This window comes from Phalacrocorax aristotelis, chromosome 7, assembly GCF_949628215.1.
Source record: "Phalacrocorax aristotelis chromosome 7, bGulAri2.1, whole genome shotgun sequence".
In the NCBI taxonomy this organism is placed as follows: Eukaryota; Metazoa; Chordata; class Aves; order Suliformes; family Phalacrocoracidae; genus Phalacrocorax; species Phalacrocorax aristotelis.
In genome coordinates this window covers 39,314,976-39,341,208 of record NC_134282.1, presented here as the reverse complement: position 1 = coordinate 39,341,208, position 26,233 = coordinate 39,314,976, and the positions used below count along the sequence as shown (strand labels likewise).

Sequence of the window (26,233 nt, the reverse complement as noted above, 5' to 3'; positions counted from 1 at the left end):
ATACAGATAGTTATAAAGCAGCATAATACAGACATTGCAGTACACTTCATCAGTGCAGCAATGCTAGTGATTGCTTTTGATTGTATTCCTTTTACATAATTTTAAGAACAATATAAACTACAAGACAATATATTTTTTCAAATGAAACAATGAGATTTCATTCAGGCATTAAATTACTCTCATCTTTCTCCTCAAATAAACCATCTAGTTATGTTGTACCATAATATTTTAAAACGTTGATTTTGTGATTAATGCTTAACTGTGAATTAAAGTTAGAATTGGTTCTGTTAATCTATAACATACCTTTACGTGTAAAGTATCTAAAGACTACTACAATAGAGTATAAATATGGTATATAGGCACCAAGCCTTGGATAATTCTGAAAGAAGAGTTCAAACTCAGGTATCCTGTAAAAATATTCCAATCTTGGACTCACCACACAGAAGAGCATTTTTTTTAAAAAGTGGAGATTAATGGAATTTTCAAAATTGTTACTATTTAATACCTATATGGCTTAAAACTAGACAACTTTACAGGTAAGTATAACTTGGCTTTAAGATTTGTGTCAAATTAACGAGCACAAGATGCACTGTACACAAATGAAACACAGGTAAATTTGAGGGTTTTTCAGTTGTTTCCAGCTTGCACTGCTCTCACAGTAACATCTTTAAGAATCATGCACTTGCCCTTTTTCACACAGATACTGATGCCTGCCTAGAGGAAAAGCATGCAAATGAAGAACTCTATTTCACAGTAAATAAAAAAAATCTACAGTACTTAAGAAACTCTAGAAATGCGAACACAGTTAAAATAGAAATTTCTGATATTAAAAAGTAATTTTAGTTCAACATAGAATTATGATAAATCCTTCATAATTATGTAAAGACTTTTACCAGAAAGCTTCATAGGATATTTTGGAGATGCGTATGGGCCATTATTTCTAGATTTCTATCCAGCATTATTAAGCTTTCTTTAAAGATTTACCTGTATTGCTACACACTGAAAGACACATGCTTCTGTTACCTGCTAGTGAGGTATGCTTCCTAGCGCCAGAAATGTTGAAGGTTCCCATTCTTCTCTCAAAGAAAAAAATTAACTCTAAAATGAAATACACTTCTTGAACTTGGATATATATACCTCTCGCTCCAGAGGACTGCACTGTACACGCTGACTGTGATTTTAAGTTTAAGGCATATTTGCCTGCCTAGAATTAAACAGTGGAAACAACCCTCACAACTGGTTAATAAATCACTTTGAATTAATTCTGTGCCTGCGCAGTTTAGTTCACAGAGAAGCCTTTAAAAGTATGACAATAATTAAGTCTGAAATATCTTGATAGCTTACAAGAAATTCTAAGGGAAAAGTCACCAGCAAAGTCTTTTTTGTACGCCACTCTTAACCATATAAATAATGGGATGACTTCTAACCATGTGAAAGATCTTGCTTTTTATCTCACAGCTTAGCCACAAATACAACCCACTGTAGTTTTCACATACTTTGATGCTACTTTTTGAGAACAGGTAAAAAGACCAGGATTTAGGGCTAGATTCTTTGTTAACACACCTCCATATTGACGTACACAGATGCAGAGCCCAGATAAATAGGAGAGGTGCCAAACAAAACAGAGGCAGTCAGTCCTTACCAGCTGCTCCACCCATCCTTCGCTGGAACCACAGTCAGAAGTCCACCTTTTTCCAGGGGCTATTCTTGTAAAAGTGTAGAACTATTTCCCTACCATGACCTGACCAATTAAACATTACCAGACGCAGGGAAGAAACTACCCTAATAGCTTCCTAATGCTGAAAAACAACTCATAACGGGAGCCAGTACAAAGTTACGTGTCCCCCATAAAGATAAGCATGTTTTTCTCCGGCCTGGGATAGAGCGGAGACCATCCTTGAAGCTACGGTCACACTTCAAGAAAACACCGGGCTCATCTTTGATTTCCTTAAGCCGAACTTTCCGTCTACCTGTGCTTCCGGGTTTTGGGGACAGGGAAGGCGAGGCCCGGGGTGTACCCGCCGGGCGGGCAGCGGGACACCTGGGCGGGCAGCCCCACTGCCCTCCCCGGCCCACCGGCAGAGCCCCCAGCCGCGCCTCTCTCCAGGCACCGCCTCCCCGGAGCCGCCGCCCGGCCCCGTCCGCGGGCGAGGAACGGGGCGGAGGAAGGTAACAGGTAAACGGCTCCTGGGACCGTGAGGGAAGTGCCGAGAGACTGAAGCGGAGCCGAGAGCAAGGAGCCGGGCAGGGGAGGGTACAGACGGGCGCGGCGTGGAAGAGGGGCCGAGGAGGAAAGGAGAGGAGAACAGCTGACTCGGTCGGCGGCGGAGGAAAGTCCCGGGGAAGGGGGAGGCGCCGGGCCGGCCGCAGGCGGCGGTTGAAGACAGCCCGGGCACGATACTGCGGACCATGCCCGGGAGCGGGCGACGAATAGGACACCCCGGCCGACGGCCCAGCGCGGCCTGCCGCGGGGGCTAAGGCGCGTCGCCCCGGGGAGCGGGGCCCACCGCCCCCAGCCTGCAGCCGCACCGCGGCGGGGACGGAGGAGGGAAGGAGGAAGGGAGGCAGGTAGGGAGGCAGGCCGGCAGCCCGAGCCGGGGCCCCGCGGGACCGGGTGGGCCCGGCCGCTCCTCACCTCCGGCGCCCGCCGCACAGGAGCATAGCAGGATTATCGTCCCCACCAGATCCATCTTCACCGGGTCCAGGCCCCACCACCACCTAGCCAAAGCACATCCGCCCCAGTCGGCGCCGGGATGGGGAGGGGCAAGCTTCGCGCCTCCCTCCGCTTTGTCCCCCGCCGCTCTGGAGGACCGTTACCCGCCACGGATCGGCTGGGATCGGCTGCTCTGCCCCGCCGCCCCCACCCAGCAGCACTCCGTTCCGCTCCCCGGCCACGACTTCCTCCGGCGGCCCGCCCACTCCCGCCCGCGCGACGCCACCGGCAGGGCGGAGCGGCTCACGCGTTCTGGCCGTACCCTGCAGCTCCGCCCTGCCTCCCCGGCCTGCGCGCAAGGGGCGGAGCCCGCCGGAAGAGAGCTCACCGTCCGCGGGGCGGGGCCTCCGAGGGGGCTGCCGCTGGGCCCGGGCCGGTTGGGGCAGGCTCGGGCCGCGGCACAGCGGGAGGAACCTTTCTAGGCCACCTCCGGGAGCCAGGTTTCTAGCGGGGCCGGCGGCCCCCCGGGCCCTCGAAGGGCTCCGCCGTGGCCTGAGAGCGCCGGTACTTGCGGGAGGAATCTGCGTCCTCTGGGGAAAGGAACAAGCTGGTGCGCGAACTTTACTCGTACTCGTCGGGCAGGCTTCCCTACGGCCCCCTCTTTGAACCTTTCCGTACCGAGCCTCAGGGCCGATTCCCCATAGCCAGGTCTTATAAGTGTAAATATGCTACATCAGCTGATTGTCTTTATATCGGATACACACTTCTCATTGCAGAAACTAATTTACATAGTTTTCGAGTTTTATTTTATGTCATCTATTTCCCTTGATGCTGTATGTGGTGTGAAGCACTGCAGTTGTCTCCACCGAACAGTTTGTTTTGGACTGTCTTGAGCAACCTTCACGATTCAAGTGTAAAGGAAAATCCTCCAACGAAGATAAAAACGTAAGCCATTCAGACAAAATGTTTCATTTCTTGTCAATATGCTTATTCCTACATTCAACTTACCTAACTCAAAGATTTACTTTTTATATTAGGGTTTGTGACAAGTTTCTCAGTTTACTTTCACTCCCTTCCATTTGTGCTTTTCCATTTCTATCGCTCTTTCAGAATTAAAAAAAAAACCTTACCCCGCTAGCGTTGTTGGAGCCGAGAAAAGTTGTTACACAAACACGTACATAGAAAGTACAATTACAACGAACGTACTTCAGGCGGGGTTGCTGAAGTTAATGCAACTGTTCACGAATAGCTTACATCACAGAGCTGCTGAAAACGAGAGAAAATAAATCACCTTCCCGAAAATCTATGATTAAAAGCTGAAGGCTGTAGAGGAAGAGAAGGAAATAGGTTCGTGAGGGTGAAGTCCGAGCAATACGACTGCATCAGCTCTCAAGTTCTCTACCACACTCGCCGAAATCGTATTTCTATAGTACAGATATTTAAGAAACGCACTAAAAAGCACCAGCAGCCCCTAGGACAGCTGAAGTCTCTCGTGAGAAGGGGAACCACCGCCACCGCCCTTCCCGCGCAGGCGCTCGCCAGCCCCCCCCAAAGCGGGCGGGGCGGCGCCGGGGATCCCGCTCTGCCTCGCCTTCGCGGTGGCCCCGGGGCGGGCGCGGCTCCAGTCTCCGTTGCGGAGGGGCGCCCTGGGGCGGCTGGCGGGCCCCGAGACGCTGGCACAGCTTTGCCCTGCCCTTCAGCTGCCGCGGCGCCTCGTGCCGCCCCTTCCGGCGGGCGCGCGCATGCCCCACCTGTTCTCTCCTCTCGCGTTCCCTTCTCCAGCGGCTCCCGCCCCGCCGCCGGGTTCCCCTGCCCCGCCGGCCCCGCCCCCGGGGCGCTCAACCCCGCCCCGGGCCCCTCTGTGACCCGCGGCTGCTTTCCCCCTCCCGCCCATACGTCCCTGGCGGGGCGGAGCCGAGTCGTTGCTGCTGTTATGGCGTCTGGGGTGCTGTTGGCGAAGGATCAGCCGCTGCAGTGCTAATAGAGAGGGAAGGAGCTGGGTGGCCGGAGGGCCGGGCATGGAGAGCCTGGCGCAGCCCCCGCCGCTTCCGGGCTCGCTGAATAGGGGTAGCGGGGGCGCTGCTAGCCAGCTCCTCCTGGAAGAGGCAACGGTAGGCAAGGGCGGCTACAGGGATGGGCTCGCGGCGGCTGAGGAGGGTGGCGGACAGCGCAGCTTTTCTCCTCCGCCGGCCCCCGCTCCCGCCGCGGCCCCTCGGACGGCGTCTCCCTCGCGGGCCGCCGAGGGCGGTGCGGCGGACGGCGCGGCGCTGGCGGCGCCGGCGAGCCCCGGAGCAGCGCCTACCTCGGAGAGTGCTCCCGCGGGGGCAGGCTCGGGAAGCAGCGGGGCTCTCAGCCCCCTGGGGGAGGAGTCCCGGAGCCTGGACTCACTGGAGTCGTTCTCCAACCTGCACTCCTGCTGCCCGAGCAGCTCCGAGCTAAACAGCGACTCCGAGGAGGTGGGGGCGGCGGGGGCCACTTCGGGGGCCCCGGTCCCGGAGCCCGAAGGGGATAGGCCCGCGGCGGGCTCCCAGCTCCTCTCCGCTTCCAAGGACCGCTTCCCGGGCCAGTCGGTCTATCACATCAAGTGGGTCCGCTGGAAGGAGGAGAACACGCCCGTCATCACCCAGAATGAGAACGGACCCTGCCCGTTGCTGGCCATCATGAACGTGCTGCTGCTGGCTTGGAAGGTACCGTGTGTGTGCGGGCAGCGCCAGGGCGCCTGCTGCTGCCGTGGCGAGGCCGGGCGGGCGGTGCCGCTTGGGCCGCGCCGTGACCTGGAAACGCCGGCATCGACGGTGTTGGCGAGGCGTTCCGTGTAGTGCTGGCAGCGGTCGGGGGGGAGCCTGGGCCAAAACCACGGTAATGCGCCGCTGGAAGCCTGCGCTGATGAAGACGCAGACTTGTTTCTGCTATTAAGCGCGTATCTCCCGTAGAGAACTTCAGAAGCTAATAATGGCTTGCGGTGTGTTGCTGTTACGCTGCTTAGGTGCTGCTGTCTTGTATAGACGTACTTTGTTGTCGTCTTAATAGAAGTCAAAATCTAGATGATTCTTAACAGAGTGGAACATGGTTTGCAGACGTATGCAGGCTTCTAGTAAGTAAACATTACTATTTATAGCATTGAAAGTGTAGGCGATGTTTTGGGAAAATAAGTTAGTTTCCTATAATGAAGTGTATGCAGAATCGTACAAAATGCAGTCTTTTACAAGTAACTGCTTGAATAATAGGGAAATATTTGTACAGTTATGCAGGCATAGGTTGTACTTAAATAAGTAAATCGGGTCGTGACCAAGTATGGCTTTGAGACCTGGAAGTTCTTGTGTTCTAATAGCCATCATGGATACAGACTTCCTGTACTCTTAAATAATTCTATTTAATTTTTAAGCAGTTAAAATATAAGGCACAATGCAATTAACACATTTGAAAGGAATATCTGTTGGAGAAGAGCTATGAGGTTGTGTGCATTGCAAAACAAGGAGGGGACACCTCTCAAGAAGTGCTGGCAATTCAAGCCCAAAAGATTGGGGAGCTGATAGAATGGAGTTGTAAAATAGGAAAGCTTTATGGGAATAGTTTTCATGTTGTAGCATCAAGGGAAATAAATTTGGTATTGAAGCAGTAGAAGGTTGTTCACAGGTGTAACAGGTGACACAAGAAAAGGTCAAATGGAAATAATATTATAAGAAGAAATTTGTTCAGAGGAAGTTAACTTTCCAGAAGACTAATTATTATTTCTTGAATTAGACTTTCTGTATGTCTTCCGGAGCAGTATAGCTCATACATCAGGAGGAAAGCTGTGGGTACAGTAATGTAGATATTTAGCCACTGGTGAAAGCAGTACAGGGAAGACTTTAAGGTATTGTCTTATGTAGGTTCTGCCACCCTAACGAGGTTGTGAAGGTTGTCTTACACTCCGGTATTTAATGCTCTCTTCCTATGCTCCCCCTTTAACATCTAAAGGTGAGTGGAGAGCCTTGGAGAGCTTACCATTCTGTGTGGTGGTGTTGTAAAGAAATGGCAATTTACAGGATTTTACTTTTTAAGCTATAATTTAATGCAAGCATATAAATGGGACAGTACTGTTCTTGTTTGCATTTTAAGTTTTTGGAGGTTGTGTTCCTAAGCATTTTTCCTTTGCCTCCTTAAATATGTGATTGCTTTCTTCTGCTGTCCTCCATACAGAATTTTATCTGATGTTCTGCTTTGATCAAATATTACAGAGTGAGAATTAAGGTGATATCCAATTTTGTAAATAGGTGAAAATCAAAAAGGCCTCTTGGGAGTGGCCTACCATGTCTTATTGCTAGGATTACAGGAAGGGTTTTCTATAATTCTGTCTATTTATATAAAAACTGAGCAGAATTTACATGAGTTGTAGACAGGCAGCTGAATTGGTGAAACTGCCATCACATGACTTATTATTTGTATGCTTGAGGCTTTTCCTCTTAGTTGGTTGTATGTTGCCTCTACTTATAATTGGTTTTCCTAATTAGTGCTGCTCCAAATTAGCCTTTCTTTTCCCCACTTTATAGTCAAGAACCATGTTGGCATTGTTTGGAGCAGCAAGCTTATTGGCAGCTCACCTCTACATCACTGACAGTAGCTAGCTATGTACCAAGGCTGAGGATGGACGTCCACATTCTTCTTGCTTCTCTTGAACCAAGATGAACACTAGATTGGGTCAGGTAATTATGATTTGGGAAGAAGGAAGCAGACCAAGAGATCAAAACAGGTGAAAGCAGAGTGAGAATACCATAGTATGTGTTAGGTGAGAAGAAGCTATATGGTGTGGAAAAATAAAACCGAGTAAGATGGAGATGAGAGGAAATAAAATTAAAACAGAGAATAAGGTGAACACTTAAGCCTGGGGCTCTCTTCCCAGTATCAGCCATTAACTTTCCTTCTCAGAACTCTATCCTGACAAGGTCGAGAGTTTTGATTGTCCTGTAGGTAGATATAGTCTCAGTTAACTTCAGCTAATATAGGCAAGTGCCCACAGTTGAGAAACAAAGAGTTACAATACCAGTTTCAAGTTTTCATGGACGCTTACCTTTGCATGGCCAATTACATGCTTTTATTATTCCAGAATGGGAATGATAACATTGAGATCCGATACTACATATCAGCTATGCTTGTGCAGCAGTGAAAGTTGAATTCACATAATTGTGACAAGTGGCACATAATCAATTTACTTAGAAGTAAATTCTTTTCCCACTTATTACAAAGTAATAAATAGCCTTCCAAGGGTATGTAGGCCATAACCACGGAAACATTTATGCCTTAAAAACTCAGATTAACATTTGGGTGTATTAAGGAGAACTTACCTTTTTGGGTATTTTGGCTCATCAAAATGCAAGCTTCTTACCCCACACAAGAGTATTGTTTTAAATATGCTGACAGTTTTGCGACCTTCTGTTTGTGTGTCCCGGTTGCCCTCATTCAAAACACGTTTTCTGAGATAGCCACTACTTAGTAAAGAGAGACTATAGGTAATTTGTTAATTTGCTTAAAGGATTGCAATAACAGGAAGACTTAAGATGTACTATACCTTAGGTAGGTGTGCCATATAGTAAAATATTTCTTCCTAGTGTTATGAAGATCTTGTTCATTAACAGAGCAACTTCCTTCTCTGTTCGTAGTCATTATTCAGTTTTTATTGTGTCTTTTGGAGGTATTTTTGATATTAGAGTTAAGATCTTCATTTGGGGATTTAGGTATAAAGATTACTTAATAATAATTGATTCTTTGAGAGTGCTGCATCTGTATGTTTTTATCTGTAAGGTAATAGTTTGGCGATGCTAGAGTTTTTTTGAAAATCTGAAATAGTAGCACTCTTTGGGGACTGCTCAAATTTCTTTTTGAGAGTACCAGGTTTTGGAACTAAACTTGTAATGAAACTGCTACCTCTCTCTTATCCACTGCTTTCAAAGGAGTCTGTAACATTTAAAAGTACAGCTTCTACAGTCTGCCACCTCAAAGTTGTATGTCCAGTTATGAAATAATTGCTTTTCTTTTTAAGTGTTTTTGCAGACTGCCTGCATAAGCTTAACTTGGAGTTTAGCCTCTAGGAGCTAAAGCTGAGGAGTTCTGCTTATCGAAGTATTACATCAATTTCCTAAGTAAAAAGAAAACAAAAGCTGTATCATACCAACTTGAAGAATAACTGTTGTGCAAAACAGTGTGGTAACTATTTAGATTTCTGTGGTGGAAATAAAAGCAGAAGTAGAGTATTGAAACAAACATTTAAAAAAGTATTTACCAGCATGTGTTGTCTCTTCTGATGTATAGCATACGATGCTGTCTTTCATCTTGTTTAAAGCTGAAGGCCGCTTAGTTTTTCCTCAGACCTGTGGCTCACTATGTAGTTAAGCTTAGCAATGCAAAGCTTGCTTTTCTAAGTACTTTTTGTGATCTTTGTTAGGTGTAGTCTGTGCGCTACTTATTGATAACTTCTGGCATTGCATTAAATGGTAATTTTGTGTGGGGGTAGCCCTTCTCAGGCAATCTGAGAAAGCCAAAAGCTTAATAAGGGTGCCGTGTAATCCTGCTCTGTGTTTCTTAGGTAGGATGTAATATCATGTAGCGAAAGAACTCTGTGAACCTTAATATATTGCATGGAAGTTACATATCTGAAATGTCCGGGGAACAGAGAAACGAACTGGTTTTGAACATAAAATAAACCTAAGGCAAAACATAACGTAATACAAATAAAAGTAATTTTTGAATAATTTTTGAATCTTGAAAAATTAGTGCATATGGAATATCTTGTCCTCACAGCTTTTTATGTAGGAGATAAAGACACTGTCAAATATGCTACTGGGATTTTAAAGTTTTTTTTTCTATCACAGTTCTCTCAACAAATGGGAGGTTTGGGGAGTTGTGTTCCCTACATGCCTACTGAAATTTTGGTAACTTTTAGAACTGTATGAGTTACTATTTAGGTGATTGACAATTATGTTAAGTAAATGTTATAACTGTTTATGCTTAGATGTATCCAAACTGAGGTGCAGAGAAGAGGTAGAGTAAAAAAAATTTCTAGTTAGAAATTTTTAGTTTTAGGTTGTCACAGAAATGGTCTGTTTTTCAGAGGAGCTGAGTACAGTATGCTCCTGCTGATACCCATTTGACTTGTCAGAGTCTGTAGCGGCAGTGCCTGGTGTGAGGTCTGCCATGGCCCTTTACACAGGATCTGTTTTTTCTTGTTGGTGAGCTAAGACTGCTTATGGCCAGAATTTGCACAGATCATTCAGATGAACTTGTTCAGCCTCCAAAGGAGAGTTGCTGGTGAGCTGCTGATGAATGCTCAGCAGAGGCCTTGGGAGCCTTCCTCCCTGTGTCTGTGGGATGAGTTGAGCTTACAAATCAGTAGGCCTGTAGCTGTGGGTTTTCCAGAACAGGAAGTCTGCTCTGAGGGACTGAAGGAAACCTGGTTGAGGGGGAAGATGTTGAAGTTATGAGGGGTCAGCATGGACTATCAGGCTATTGTGTGATAAGCTTATGAAGCTGTTTCTACAAGGCAAGAGGTACGTGTTTGCAGGGAGTATTAATTGTTTGTTTGGTGTTTTGTTGTTTTTTTTTTTTTGGTCAAGGCAGGTTGAAGCTACCCTTACCTCTTCTGGAACACTGAATTCAGGGGAGTTGCATATTTTAAATAAATGTGTTCTGAGACTATAAATAATAGACCATGAGAAATTTGCATGGTCCCTTTCTATATGCATAATATTTTAAGAAGTGTTAGCTTCTGTGCAGGACTATGTCACAATTTTTTTTTTTTTTAAAACCCTTCTGAAGAGTGGGGGAATACCGTGGAAAATATTTTAAATTAGTATTATATAGTTTTCCAGTTTGTAGTCTAATGCATAGAAACTGTAAAGTTGTGCTAGGCAAACTGTTCAATATGAAAATTTGTTTACCAAACCTGTTTTTTAATTACAAAGGTGGCTCACATTGTAGTTGGGTGAGAAAGATTTAGCTTCCTGCTCCTGAGAATGGGAGGGAAAACAGAATGAAAAGTAGCTAGAGGTAGGAAGAGACATCAGGGCGAAAGACCAGGACACTGTGACAGAGGGGTACAGGAAATGGGTGGGTGTTAGGAAGCGTGTCTTTCCTAAAACGTAAAATGAATGTAAAATCTAGCAACTAAGCACTGAAACCTATTGAGAAAATTTGTCCCTCAAAATAATAGTTTGTTATGGACAGCAATAGCTTTCACAGTATTGTTTACACTGTTTTCTTCTATTGATTTATGTGGAGAATGATCGTGGTTCTATATGATTTTTCTCTCTCCCTTAAGTTTTAAGGTGTTTTTCTTTCCTGTTTCTTCTTTGTTGTAAGCTTCCTGCAGCTTAAGTGCTTGCAGTGAAGCTCTGAACGGTTAGGAAATGTTGTGTTCTCTCTATGTCCTTGTCAGCTCTGTTCAGAAGTACTTGAGCCTGTGTTGGAACCCCATTAGGTCACTTAAAAGATGTGATTGAGGTCCCACCAAACATGCCAGCCCTAAAGCTATGCTGTGAAGTAATCAATTTACTTTTGTTTAGCCTTTAATTAAGCAGTTGAGATTGAGCTTGTTAAAATAACTATGAGAGATTCTGCCAATATGAGTAAAACTGCCTTGTTTTGGTTCTGCAGTAAAAAAAAAAAAAATTGCTTAGCATTACAGTTGTCAGAGAAAATTTAGATTGCTAACCAATGATACCCAAACATGGTGGAGAGCAGAAACCCCCAAGCAATGCTGGCTGAGCTGATATGAATGGTTTTAAATAATAGAGAGAGCTAACTTAAGTCCTGAAAGAATCATCACAGTAGTCCTGCTAATAGTTGAGGGAGCAATGCAAATTTTCCTTCTTGTTATACTGGCACATCCATACTGCTTGTAGTCTCAGAACCACTTCATGCATAGCTAGTGTAAGTAATTCTATTCTGTGCTGTTGCATCGGTATGCTGTAGGAGCCATAATGAACCACACCGAAGTCGGGTGTGCACAGCTAAGACTTGAATGCCTCCAGTTCAGAACTGAAAGTTTAAGAATCAGCTTTTTGAACTTGTAGTCATGTTATTTACATGGCACAGAATATTTTCATATGAATACTCAGTATGATGAATGGGAGCAAAGATTATTACAATCTTTAGCTTATGGAGTATTAGTGAAACTTATCAAAGTTTTGGGAAGAGGTTAAAAAATTTTTTATTACAATGAGTTGTCACTTTTAAAATGTTTTCAAAAATTCACATGCCTATGCATCCGTAACTGATTTTTCTTCTTGTTTAATTAATTTTAAGTTTTTTTTTAAACAAGCAGAACTAATTAAGCCTTCTTTCTTACGAACTTATGCTTCACTAATTTCCTGCTTTACTAACAATTTATGCTTTCATTCCCTTCCTTCCCCAGATCCCTGACAGTACTGTCAGCTTCTTTCTATGTCCACCATGTACAGGTTGATCAATGTGTGGCATATACTGTGTGGCCAGTTCTGACCTAAGTGTGAGCATATTAACTTGATTCTCTTTCTTCATCCAAATTTAATGAAACTTCTTGTAAATCCATGTATTTAACGTGTTTGTCTGTTACCAAATATGATTAAAATTGGCAGTGAGATAGATTCATTCCAATCATACCTCATTTTCTCTGGAAAGTAATCAAAACAGCTTAGTTTTCAGACTGGGAAGGAAACACACTCTATCACAATATGAACAGTGTAGTGTGTTGCTCTACTTTATTTCTGAGTTTGGGATGCTGCCTTAAAGGCTTTGTCTGTATTGTTCTTCCATCTCACAGCTTTCTACTTCTTCCTTCCTCCTTCCTTTCCACAACCACCAATGTAGTTGGAGCCTATTAAATTTTAAGTATGAGTTAAGAATCCCACATCACGTCTTTCTATCTGTGTCAAGGAGAAGAGTGTTCAGTGTTGAGGAACTTGATTAAAAAATTCCCAAATAAATAAATACCAGACTTTCTAGACTTTCAGTGGTAAGATGTTGAAGAGAGACAGGATGAGAAGATTAAAAACTGAAGAGAAAGCTTAAAAACCAACCAAAAAAACCCCCATAATTATGCAGAGAAAAATTGAGCACACTGTGGTTAAAGAAAATACACTGCTATGGTATTCCTTTGGCTTGCCTGAAGCATGCCTTTGTATGTGTTTGTGCTTTGGCTGTTATTGCAGGGAGATATGTAAATGGAAGTGCACAACAAAAACATTTACCCAGGGTGCTGGATTGTGGAGATGAACATCTAAGAAGCTTTTGGCTCTGGCTGCTGCCAAGGTGGTCAGTTTTAGTAGGTGACCGTGACAGGAATATCAGGGGGGAGGGGAACAGAAGTTTCACTAATGAGTTCTGCGTATCTCATTGTCTCTGTATGGAGTTAAACCATACTCCAAATGTGAGTGTGGAATGAGAAGCTGCGACGTCATTTCTTCGTACCTTCATGAGTCTTGGCTTCCCTGTCCCAGCAGCTGCTGCCACCAGATTCTCAACAGCTTCCTGTCTGTATGCAGGAACTTTTGAGTTAAGACTCAGTTAAGAGTTATAATGAAGGCAGGGAGTCAGACTTTGCTGAATGAGGTGAAGTTTTCTTAACTAAGTTTGGCTACAGTTCCCAGTCTGTTCATCCTGGATGCTTTCAGCTAAGCTAGTCCAGTGAGTGATGGGAAGTCCTGAGAAGCTGAGGGGGATGCTGGTGAAATGTTTTGGTGGGAGTAGGAAGCACTATGCAGAGAGCTACAAGTGAGAGAAAGTACTGTGTGCATGTGGTTTTTCTAAAAACCAAAACGCCTTTTTTAATCTCTTGTAACTGTTGTTTAGTAGAGGTCCAGGGGAGGTTCTTGGTCCCAGTATGGTAATGCTCTTATAAATCAGTGAGGCAAATGTGATCAGGAGACTTCTGTCTAGAAACCTTATTGATACTCATGAAAAATTGTGTTGTTTTTACATTTTAAAGATAATGTACTTTTACTTTCACAGATTAAGCTTCCACCAATGATGGAAATCATAACAGCTGAACAGCTGATGGAATACTTAGGTTAGTAATTACAATAAATGGTTTTCACTTATATATTATACTTATTAGTGAGTAGTAGTATAGGAGGACTTTTATTTATTATTTTATTCAGCTTTACTTTAATGCATACTTCAAGAAAACTACTTATGGTATTCAGCTACTCATCCTTTTCCTTAACTGCTTTTAGAAGTTTTCTGTACTGCTTTCCTAAGTGACTAGTCTAGTGATGCAGTTGGGATGTCTTAGTACATCAACACGTTGATAGATTAAACTTATTGATGCCTCTTATGTTGTTTTGTTATAGTTGACAGAATGTAATAAGTCAACTGTGCCTTTAATTGTCTGCAAGTAACTCTAATCCTTGGTAGTGTGACCCAATTAAAATAAACAGGAAAAATTAATTCAGTTATTACAGTGATTGGGGTCTCATTTGCAGGCAGTACTCCATTATCACATTATCACATTCGGTCTTCAGCAAAACAGCAGCTGTTTCTATCTGACAAGCTGCAATAGCCCAGAATGATCCAGGTGTTAAAAGAGGAGTTGTGGTAGTACTTAAGTTATATGTACCACAATTCTTTCCCTTTGTACCTTAACAAATATAAAATGTTTGAGCTTAATAGACTAGGTTTATTTTTTCTTAAGCAGGAGAAAAAGAACTTACTATATTTTCTTTCTTTTTGCTTGTAAGGAACGTGGCTTGTTCTTTTCAAAAGCATATTGCTGAATCTTTCAGTGGGAGAAAAAGATTACATGATTTCAAAAAAACAAGTCTTAAGAAATCTTGCTGCCTGTGTCTAAACATTTCTTCTGATTGTGTTGATAGAATAATACTGTCCGAAATTGCTGCATAATCACAGTTGGCTAAATGTGTATCTTTTCTTGAAGGCATATATTAGCTTCTGGAACTACCTTACTAAACTGAGTAACACAGGTTCTCAAATTGTTTAGGTTCCTTCTCAGTCAACAGGATTAGCAGTTGCCAAATAGTTCTTCTACAGGTTTAAAAAAAAAAAAAAAGCCCTTCAAGTACTTTGAACAATCTTAACTTAAAAGATTATAAATTAGGAAACCTGTAACTATTTTTCGTTCAGTAGAAACATTTTTAGGAATGAAGCAAGGGAATAAATATGAAAAGCATTGAAATAAAATCTGAAAAATTTGGGAGAGGCAGTTTATGGATACTACTCACTGAAAATGTTACAAATCTTGAGCTGCAGTGTGTTAACTGATTAATTACCCTTGTCTTGTAGGCACAGATGGAATATGAACCTTCCAGAATTAGTGGTGTATGGAAATATATGCTAAAATAGTATCAGTCAGGATAAGTGGTTGAGTTTTTAAATTGTCATGCAATTCCCTATCTTCTTGTGAACTGTGTGACTTTTTATATTTTTAAGTTGAAGTCCAGAGGGAGGTCAATTTTAGAATAATTAAGAGGTTGGTATGATACCCAAAGAGATTATGAAATGCTGCTTTAAAATTGGCCATTTTAATTTTATTTCTTAGTATGATCTTACAATGTGTGTGTATATATATAATTACACGTATTTTACTACATAATTATAATTCAGGTTATAAAACAATGTAATCTCATTCATTTGATGGAAAACTTCAGTGGTGGTATTTATGATCAGTCAGCTTCAGTCAAAAGTGGTCATAGAAATGTTGAATCTTTGAGTGTGCGATAAACTTATTTTTATTTTTGCTTTTTGTAGGAGACTATATTCTTGATGCAAAACCAAAAGAGATATCTGAAATTCAGCGTCTAAATTATGAGCAGGTAAGGAGCTCCTCCTAAAATACAATTGCTTATGTCTGCAGGAACTAAAAATTCCCCCCCCCCCCAAGGTTTATCATCTTCTTAAAAAACAGAGGCATAGAAACCATTGCTTGTAGTTAGTTTTCCCTTTTTTTTTTTTAGGGTTGATATAGAGTATTATTTATAAATACTTTCTATTAGTGAAGAAAAACTCAGTATCTAGTAACACAAGAAATTTGGGGGTTTTTTGGCTGCAATGAATGTAATAATTTTGTTTTTAATGAGGAATTATAACACAGAAGTACAGATGGAAGCATATAACGGAGTGGTTGCTCTTTGAAGTCTTCTATTGTGCATCCTTCAGTGTGCTCTGTTCTGTGATCCGCGCTATACTTTCTCTGAAGATGTAAAATGAACAAGATAGATACCTATTTTGAAGTCATGATGGACAAAGAGGTTCATTCCATATTATGAAAGGTAGTATTATTTGCACTGAGCACTGTTTTTATGTAATCACAGAGGTATTTTTATATTAAAAATAATACAATTAATTAAAAAAATTTTTTTAATGTAGTGTATATTATCTTGCAGCAAATTTTTTAAGCTCTGCCTGTGGTCACAGCTGGTTTTTTGATTACTTAGGGAAAAGTGGTTTAAATTTCTTATAGGTGTTAGGTTTCAAGCTAGTTCTATTTATTATTAGGTCATCTTTTCTTGCTCTCATTCAGTGTTGAAAACCAAATCAGGTATGTTGGGATAGTTGAAATTAGAATGAAGATTGAATGTAGATTTTTTTTAAATAACACAAAATATGACTTGTATCAAATTATGTGAATTATTTTTGTAATATTCTTATTAGCTATACTTTTTCCACAAAATTCTGTGCTGTAGAAGATGATGGCTATAATCAACTACAGGAGGGTGATGAAAACTATATACCTGGGTAAAGAACAACCTCTATAGCTTTCTTGTGCCCAGATATGTGGGTTTACTATGTAAATGTCACAAACATTTTCCTTAAATATTTAACTGCTCAATTTTAAAGAAACTTTCTGTTCTAAGAATGTTCTAAACATACTTAGAGATGCATGAGTGAAATCACGAGGGGGTGGGGGAAACAAACTAATTAGGCAACAAAATTATTACATTTCAGAAGCATTGGAACTTGGTGTTAACCATAATTTTGTGTTTATCTTGTCACACAGCTAGTACTCTGTGCCTAAACCAATATATTCTTATACAAGAAATTGAAGTAAACTTTTTTGGACTTGCAACGCTTGATCTTAGTTTAATATCTTGTCACGACATTGAAATTAATTTCAGCTGTGACTTTCTTTTTTACCATACTTGAAGGATTTAATTACATATTTGAAAGAAAACTGGATTAAAAAACCCATAAGTTATAATGCACAAACTTAAGAACAGGTTGCCCAGGGAGATTGTGGAGTCTCCATCCTCTCAGATATTCAAAAGCTGTCTGGACATGGTCCTGGGCAACTGGCTTTAGGTGACCTTGCTTGAGTAGGAGGGTGGACCAGACGACTTCCAGAGGTCCCTTCCAAGCTCAACTGTTTACTTATATCCTGGCTTATTTGCATTCATTTTTTTCAGAAGGTTGTTGTGTTGAAGGTGTGGGAATAGTTAAAATAAAAATCTTACTGTTCAAATTGTAGTGAGAAACTTCTGCAGCTTTCTGGACAGTTTCATGTATTCCTGCTTTGCTTACAAAGCAAACGCGACAAAATAAATGCGGCTAATGTCTGTGGATGTGTGGTCTGAATTTGTGGCTGGCTGGTGCTGAATTGCTATAGACTTTCTCCATATTCACTGAGCAGAGTAAGAGCATAGCATTATTTCTTCCAAAACACCTCTGACAGGTTTTTATACTTGATATCTGGTCCCTATTAACAAAATGCACTCTTAAGTAAGGTGGTTTGTTTTGCTGTTATAATGATAAAAACTTAAAATAAAATTGAGCCAGATCTCGAGAATTACTTACAAATCTTGCTAAATTCTAAGTCTTGTGACATAGCAAATTTGTCAACAGGATGAAGTAACTTGTTGCAAAGTAGTAGGAGATGTTGTGTTGCTGGTAGTAGAAATTTTACACAACAGTGCAGTTACTGCTTGCAGCCCTTTAAACCTCTCATTCATAGCAACCACTTTCAAGTGCAGATACTGGATAATGATCACAACAGTGTTTCATACCTATGTTTTATCAACTGGTTTATAAGCTTTTCTATGTAAGCTTCAACTCTTCCTAGAGCTTTCCAGGTTTAAATCTGCTTAGTAACAAGGAAGTACGTCTGTTCATAAACTTACTTCAGGAATTTTCAGAAATGGCATCTAAACTGAAATTGCTCAAAGCAGGAACAAGCTAATTGTTCTTCTGTCATTTTATTAAGGAAGAAAAGTACATTTAAACTTGCATACCAGTAAGAGGAGTAGCTTAATTCCTTTGGCTAAAATGCTGAGGTTGGTGAATATGAAATTTTTGCTGTATGCCTTAATGAAACCATGCTGTTGCACGTGTAAAGTGTTGTGCAAAGATCTGTAGGCCAGCCTATTTTCTGTATATATGTCTGCTTACACAATTTTTACATACAAGTTTTGTTTTAGAATTCTGTTGCGTGCTGAGATGTCTAAAACTTCTTCCAAGATCTAGGTGGCACTGATCTTTCCAAGAAATTCAAAACTGTGCTTAGAATTGGGTCATGAAGTATTGAATGATGTAGCTATTTCACTTAGCATTTTTTCTTAGTGAGTGTTGTATGTTTTAATTGGTACACCCTTTACCAAGGTACAAAATATGTAGGCTGATTTCTTAAACTGACTTCTTAAAAATAGTAAGGTCTGCCTTACGTTCTAATATACAGGCTTGTGTTGGCATTCTGCTCTATTTATTCGTTAATAGATAAGGCACTGATGTGCTGCAGAAGTGAATGTTCAAGTTAATGTATTGGTTATGTTGTTGTTTAATGGATACAGTTATCTAATTTTCCTGCATTTCAGCAAGTTGCTTAAAAATTGACAAAATAACTCATCACTATGTAACTCACTTATATGTTGTTAGCTTACCTAGCTATTTAATAGTTTTCTCATTATTCATCCTTTATAGTCAGTCATCCTTATTCTCAGTTTTTTGTGCTCCCTTATTGATTCCATTACCTGTGGTTCTTGCCATTAACTGTCTCATCATTAAAAGAAGACAACACAGAGGCAACTGTGTCTAACAATCAGTGGCTTTAGTCTGTGAATCTTCTCTGTCTCATTCTCCTTTCCAATCTGTATTTCTGGTTTTTGTAATGCCTTTTTTCCCCATTGTTGCAATCCTGAATTCCTCTTAAGCAATAAAATATTGCAAAACTAAAAATAAAACCCAAACAAAAAATCTACAACCAAGCCTGAAATACCCCTGCCCCAAAAAATACCCAACAAGAAACAAAGTGCCTCAGTTTCCCTGAATCTTTTGTAAATACTGCAAATACTTTCTGATTATACTCCTTGTGAGCTCTTCTTACGTGGTGGAAAATTCTTTTTCCAGTATGTCAGGAAACTTTTATGTCTATTGGTTCAAGAGAACTGTCTCACAAAGCACTTTTTCTTTGGCCCATCTTTGTTATGTGTGAATAGATCATTATAATTTCATAATTCCCCTTAGGATTCCATTGGGATCACTACTATACTAAGTGCTATGTTCATGACTGGTTTCCACAGTATAATCTACGGGCCATTTAAAGGTATGCCCAAAGCATGATAGCAAACCTCATTTTATGAAACAACAAAAAAAATTCTTTGTTGTTGTTCACCGCTTTAAGTACTGGACCCCCAAATTAGAGTTGGCAAGTAGAACTGTGTAGATATGTTTGCTTTCTTCATTCATTATGTGGAAGCAAGTACTTCAGCCTGACTCATAAGCAGGACTTAAAAGGGGTGAAGAAAGCTCCAGAGAGTCCCTTAGATTCCCTTATAATCCAATTCTTCTTGCAAACATCTGGTTTGTAGCTATGGGAAATAGAGCTAAAAGAAGTAGGAGCTGCCTAAAAGCAGCTTATGAGTGTAGAAGGAGAAACAGTCAAAAACAGCTGATCAGAGGGAAAGTTCTTATTTTGCAATCTCTTCTGGCACAATGAGAATGAATAATGTGAATATGCATTAAAACACTTGTTTAGCTAATCTCCCCTTTTGTAATTTTTTTCCCCAAAATGTTGAATTGATGAGTATTAAATTACGAAGGGTTACAAGAGTAACCACAAAGTGTACAAAGCTCTACTTGGTCATCTGGTTTTTCCTGTTTTTTCTTTCTGCTGTCAGAATATGAGTGATGCAATGGCGATTCTACATAAATTACAGACGGGCCTGGATGTCAATGTGAAGTTTACAGGTGTACGAGTATTTGAATACACACCTGAATGCATAGTGTTTGATCTTCTTGACATCCCCTTGTACCATGGATGGTTAGTGGATCCTCAGGTAACATTTTTGTTTCCAATAATTCAAACAGAATACAAATTATTCTGAATTTTATTGGGGGAGGGGAGATGCTTCAGAATTTTAACTAGAGTCAAAAAAAATTATTATCGTAATGGATTTCTTAAATCTAGTCAGAAAAATTGGATTTTCTTCAGAGAGGAGTGAATACAGACTGCACATGTGTTTTAGTGTGGTAACTTTGTAGACACTAGGTGTATAGTCAAGCTAACTTTCAAAACTTATGCTCAATTCATGACTGTGTAAATGAGAACTGTTGTTCTGAGGGAGGTAGGGAGTTGCCAGATATCGTGTCCCAGTCATTATTTTTGAAAGCTTGTTAGAGAACACTTGAAAGGAATGCAAGGTTACTTTCCTCCTTTTTTTAATTCTGATTTACTAGTCACTGCTTTTGAGAACTGAGGATGGTAGAACTAATTAGAGAACTGCACCTTTAATAAACATGTAATTTATTTTTGATGCTTCTATTTAATAAACAGTAAACTGGTACTGTTTACTTAGGGGGAAACTGGTGAGTTTTTGGCTGGAATAATCTGCCTCAGGTTTTTTCTTTTTCATGCCTTGTTCATGAAAGTTGGTGTTCTCTTATCCCCTTGGATGGGATGTCCCCCCACCCACCCAACTGATGCCCCATTCTCTCCTCCATCTGCTTTAGGAACAGCTTTTGATGTTAAGCGTTAACTTAAGGATTTAAAATGGGATGTGAGACAACAAAATGTGTAACACTCTCAGCTAAAACTTTTTGGCCCTGTATTTTTAGGGGGATAACGTCGTCTCTTTGAAACTCTTCTTACTTTCTTATGAATAATTGCCATAGGCTTGCAGTTCTGTTCTGTTCTTCACAAAGATATGTTCTCCATTTTGTATGCTGTTTCTCCCTGCTCCAGGTTGCTGACATAGTAAAAGCAGTTGGTAACTGCAGTTACAATCAGCTAGTGGAGAAGATCATTTCTTGTAAACAGTCTGACAACAGTGAACTGGTTAGTGAAGGTGGGTGACTTTTTCTGTGCTTTATCAAATCTCGGTTACATATTTTGTATGTGGGTCTTGGTATGTAGAGATGAGTGTGAAGAGCTGCATTCTGTCTGCTGAACTACTTTCACTGGGTAGGCAGACAGCACTGTGCTTGTCTGCTAAACTCCTGTGATGCAATTTCCAAACCAAGGATCAGTGTTATTCTCTAGATCTATTAAATATACTTTTCAAAAAGCTGGAGAGACCTTCCTTTTACGAAAAAGTGTTATGGGTAGCATTCAGATTTCAACTTGACTTTATATTATCTCCTATAACTAGAATATGAATGATATACTATATGATGACAAGGAAAAAATTAGTAATATTAGAAGCAGATATAGCATTTCTGAACATGAGAGGGTTATCTACAGTGCTGAGGTTTTAGAACTTTCAACGCATTTTCACTGCTTGGAATGTGTTCCCTTAAATTTGTGGTAACGGGACATCTTAGTCAGGAGGAAATAGGAAAAATATTACCATTGTAACCAGGTTTGATATATTAGGAAGTATGTAATAGACACACGTAACAGTTTGCATTGCTTTTGTAGGATTTGTAGCTGAGCAGTTTCTAAATAATACAGCTACGCAGCTGACATACCATGGACTGTGTGAGTTGACTTCAGCTGTACAGGAGGGAGAGCTTTGTGTGTTCTTCAGGAACAACCATTTTAGCACCATGACCAAATATAAGGTATGTTCAACAATTTTGTCTATGCTGTTGTGATTTGCGTTCTCATTTCAAAGCAGATCTTGTTTTTCCCATCTCGAAATAGAAATAAATTCCAGCTTGTTGTTACATGTAAGTACAGCTTATGGTGATTGTAAGGTCCTTAGCAAATGTTACTTGTGAATTATTTATTGATTACAGTGTTTTAGATCTCAGGATCCATTATCACTTTAAATTTTCTGGTAGCTCTTGCCTTTATGGTCAGTTTTGCTCCCTGTGTTAACTCCTTTTGTGGTTATGTATAATGACATGCATTTCTTACATGGCTTAAATTTACTTGCAGTTTGTGATTGTCAATGACAAGGTTAATGAATTTATTTAATTCCTTGTTTCTGAGGATATAAAACTTTGCTTTACTTTTGGGCCAGGAGATGAGTAGCTCCATCATGGTGTTCAAAATACCAAACATTTGGAGAAGTTGATGAGCTACAATATTGGTTCTCTTTGTTAGGGAAGAGATAATTTTTTTTGGATATGAAACTGGGTAAGTGAAGGGGATATGAAAAGCAAGTGACAACTTGGTTAATCCTTTTGGAACTCCTTCCTCCATGGAATGGAGAGTCTAGCTTGGCAAGTCTACAGTCATTTATGGAGCATCTTTGTTTTAACCTTTTTTACCTTGGTTAAAGGATATTCTAGGTAAATTACTTAAATCCTCCTGGAAATAATTCATTTTTGTGCTATAATTAAACCTTCTGAAATAGAAAATATTCCTTGTATTAAATACAGTCAGTGAGTATCACTTTGACCTTGTAAATTATCAGTAAAGAATTTTGGTTGTAGAACATATGCTGTTTGTCTTCTGCAGCCTAGTAGTTAGATTAAAGGCCAAAACCGTGTGTGTGTTTGCCAGTGCTTTATCAACTTCATACTTGTAAAGATATACTTCTCAGTTGAGATAATTTTTCCTTAAAGAAATAAAATGCAACACTTCAATGAGGTAAATATCCTTAACCAATATTAATAATACAGAACAGGTTACGGCAGTGTGTAAAAATTTGTCTGAATTTTAACTGTAACAACTAAATCCAAGTCCTAAGAAATATTGATTTAAAATATTTTAAGAATAGTGTTATTTGTTAGTTGTGTATTTAAGCTTTACTGCTTCTAAGTCGCTATGGTTTTAATCTTGTCCTTTTAGAGGAGTCCTACACTTCTGAAATGTGAAGCTTTGGAATATGGGCTGTTATTCTTGTGTTTCGTAGCTATTATGGTGACCTCGCAGCCAGTGTTCAATTTCCATGTTATTTATGGGCTTTTAGTTCCTGTGGTTGTCCCTTTCAAAAAGTGTTGTTCATTTTGCCTTGGATTTTGGGCAAGTGGTACGTTACAGATTTTGAGATAAAAAAGACAGATATTCTTAATTACTGCTGACTTTAAAAAATACATTAACCTTTCTGTCTGTTTCTAACTACCTAGCTGTTTGCAACAGCTATATGACTAGGTATTCTTTTATATCAAGGAAGTGAGAAATAGGCTTGACTTGGGCTTTTGACCAAGATGAGATCTCCAAAAATCTTTGGACCTGCAGGATATGCATATGAGTGCCCAACGCATTGTTGTCAGAGTTGAGATTTTTCAGCTGCTTTTACTCGTTCTTTCTACTAGGTTTGATGCTAGCTTTGCAGATTTTTAATGGAGTTTCTTTTACTTCATGGTTCGAGCAGTAGTCGGTAGTAGCTGGATTATGGAGAAAAGTCCATCAATTAGGATAACTGAAGACAGAACATATGCCAGAGAAAATGAAAGTGTAGAACTCTTTGGGCAAGAACTATGCAATTTGTTTGTCTTTCTCTAATACTGCCCCTCCAAACCAATGCATGGAAACATAGAAATAAAACAGTTGTGAGGTTAAACAAAAGGGAATTATACATATTATAAAAGTTATATACATATAATAAACCTTGTGTATTTTTAGAAGCATCTACACTTTTAATATGTAGTAAGAATTTATAGTGAAAATCCCATAAGTATATTAGGCTGTTTAAGTATTATTCTAATGAAGCCAATACTTCTATTTGGAAGCTTTCATGTACAGCTGATGCAGTGACTTGTGCGCTGAGGATGTTTAAGTGAGTTTTTTTGAGACTGATATTTTAGTGAGAGGACTTGGATTTCAGTATGTTATATTTCAAAGAAAATAGAATGTAGGCTGATCTTAACTGCACTTACTGGAAGAAATAAAAAAAACCAACCCAGATTACTAAGGTTTTTCAAAGGAAATGCAGAAATGTGTTCCAAATTCTCTTATATGCTTATCTTTTCTAGAATTGGCTTTACAATTGAGGAGCAAGTATGAGTAATTTATGAAAAATTAATACTTGGTGATACTGAAATAATTCAAAGAGCAAAATTTTATAAATCAGAGACAATTTAAAGCTCAACGTACCAGTTTTACCAATAAAACAGATAAGCCCAAACAGCATTAATTTTGCTCTATATTGGTGCCATATAACAATCATATGATTGTGATTGAGCCATTCTTAATATTTGTGATGCTTGGTTGAACAGATCTAATTTTTTAAAGTTGTATTAGAGTTCTTTCCACATCCCATCTGGTGAGCTTGTTTTACAGATAATAGATATTTTCTGTTTTTAAATACATTATATATGCATTTACCTGCCATTCCTTAATAAGGAATAATCTTGTGGTTATTTTAGAGCAGAAATGGAAGAGGTGGAGAATGGTAACATTCTTTTTGCATATAACTTGAACTTCCTGGTTTTTAAGTCTTAATAAGTACTGCAAACTCTTTGTAATAATTTGAAACACAGTATCCAATTCAAAAATAGATTTACTGACAACACTTCATCCAATTATACTGAGTTTTGAGTAGCTTTCCACTGTCAGATCAAAGGATTTTTACTTTAGTTTTGGATTGCCTTTTTTTAGAGGGCTGTTCTACTGAGCGTTATGTGAAAGTGAATAAACAATGCATTATTCTGAATTCCTGTATCTTTGCTTTGAAAATTTTTTCATAGACTGCTGTTGCAAGATGTTGCATAGTGGCAAGAACTCATTGGAAACACTGGGCATACTAGTGCCCAACTAATATGATTGTTAGGCTGGTTTATCTACTCATGCTTTGTGTGTGTCCAGTGTCTCTGACCCAAATATTTTTTTGGGTTGGTTGGTTTTGGTTTTGTGGGTGTGGTTTTTTGTGTGTGGGTGTTTTTGTTTCTTTTTTGTTTGGTTGGTTTTTGGGGGTTATTTTTGTTTGGTTTTTTTTCTATGGAAACTTGTAAGGAAGGGAACTGGAGTAACTCCTCACAAACCTGGCTTTTAAAAATATTTTCAAAATTGTTATTAAATTAACAATAACAACTGTGGGGGGTGGTGCTTGTGGTGCTTTAAAATTTTTTTTTATATTTACTCTTAAGTGCTTCTTCCAAGATCAGAAGTAGAACAGTTATGAACATACAGCAACATTATGAATACCTGGTGTAGATTGGGCAGGTATTGGTGCTGTTATATATTGTAGGTAAAAGCTTATTAACAGTCTTTGCTAGCAGGTATTAAAAGGCATTTGTACACTAGTTATGGGGATGAAGATAATACGGCTTTGAGTTGGACAAGAATAGGTGAGAAGTTGTATTACAACACTCTTAAATAATAACTATTTTCTATTTGACTTGCAAACAAAGGAAAAGGCGAAAAGGGGAAAATATTTTTCGTTCACTGTCACTATATTTAAAAATATGTGTTCTTGTTTTGAAATATTCCAGTTGAATTTAATATATGGACATTTCTAAACTGTTAATCTTCAGGCAGGTAACTATTGTTCCATTTTTATGTATCTTCCAAATTCCTGACTCTGGGAGTAGAAGTTAAAACGGAAAGGGCTCATTCAGTAATAATTTTTCCATTTTAGATACAGCGTTCACTTCAAAACTGTGAAAGTTGATTAATAAAATAACAATAGTAGAAGAATGGTGGCAGTGAGGTTTTTCAGAAATTACTAGGAAAAGTTTTGAAGTAATCTTCCTTTAAAGACTTCAGTGGTTTTTTTTAAAGCTGCTGAGTTGATATCATGATGTACTTGTGAAGGTTCACAGATTGCATTTCAGAATAGATCATTAGTTCAATTATAACTTGTTTACTCAGTTTAGACTATTTAATATAGTATTGAAAGATTAATACTTTACTATTCCCCTTCTGAAAACTGAAATTTGTGTAATACCATGTGTTGTTGTTTCTGATTTGAAATGAGTATTAGGATTATGTTTATGCTTATAGAAAAATTATGTAACATTTTTTAAAAAATTCATTATTGCATATAAAAGAAAAGCAAATATGGCAATTCTGTAATATATTAGACATCTGTTGAAATATGGTGTTAGCTAATAATGGTAGTTCAGTTGTCATATTCCTAATCTGTCACTGCTGTTGTCCATTAGTCCAAGAAGCCATTTATTCTACTTCCTGTCCCTTTAATTGCATATTAATAGTCTTGGCTCATGGGATTTTACTGTAATCATTTTCAGCAGTTAAAGATGTGATTTTTCTTTTGCCTTTGCTTTTTGTTACACAGATAATAAATACATCAATAATTCCCTAGATCAAGGAAAAACAGGACTGTAAAGAAG

General features: G+C 39.7%; 2 protein-coding genes across 5 annotated transcripts in view; one reads left to right on the top strand and one right to left on the bottom strand.

Annotated features, from left to right (window-relative positions):
• The window catches only part of ADAM10 (ADAM metallopeptidase domain 10), a 52,241-nt gene extending 49,324 nt beyond the window's left edge, over positions 1-2,917 (bottom strand). Inside the window, exon 1 of one of the 2 annotated variants that reach the window (XM_075100240.1) lies at positions 2,636-2,917. In XM_075100240.1, coding sequence (XP_074956341.1) covers positions 2,636-2,690 — 55 coding nt within the window. In that variant the 5' untranslated portion in view covers positions 2,691-2,917. The remainder of the gene's footprint in view (positions 1-2,635) is intronic. The other variant, XM_075100242.1, reaches the window with a different exon arrangement.
• A 1,638-nt stretch (positions 2,918-4,555) lies between these two features.
• The window catches only part of MINDY2 (MINDY lysine 48 deubiquitinase 2), a 31,372-nt gene continuing 9,694 nt past the window's right edge, over positions 4,556-26,233 (top strand). For all 3 annotated transcript variants that reach the window (XR_012661678.1, XM_075100245.1, XM_075100247.1), the window contains exons 1-6: positions 4,556-5,340; positions 13,616-13,673; positions 15,371-15,435; positions 19,729-19,887; positions 20,793-20,895; positions 21,468-21,610. Coding sequence is in view for 2 of the 3 variants with exons in the window: in XM_075100245.1 (XP_074956346.1) it covers positions 4,672-5,340; positions 13,616-13,673; positions 15,371-15,435; positions 19,729-19,887; positions 20,793-20,895; positions 21,468-21,610 (1,197 nt within the window). In the remaining variant the exon portion in view is untranslated. The remainder of the gene's footprint in view (positions 5,341-13,615; positions 13,674-15,370; positions 15,436-19,728; positions 19,888-20,792; positions 20,896-21,467; positions 21,611-26,233) is intronic.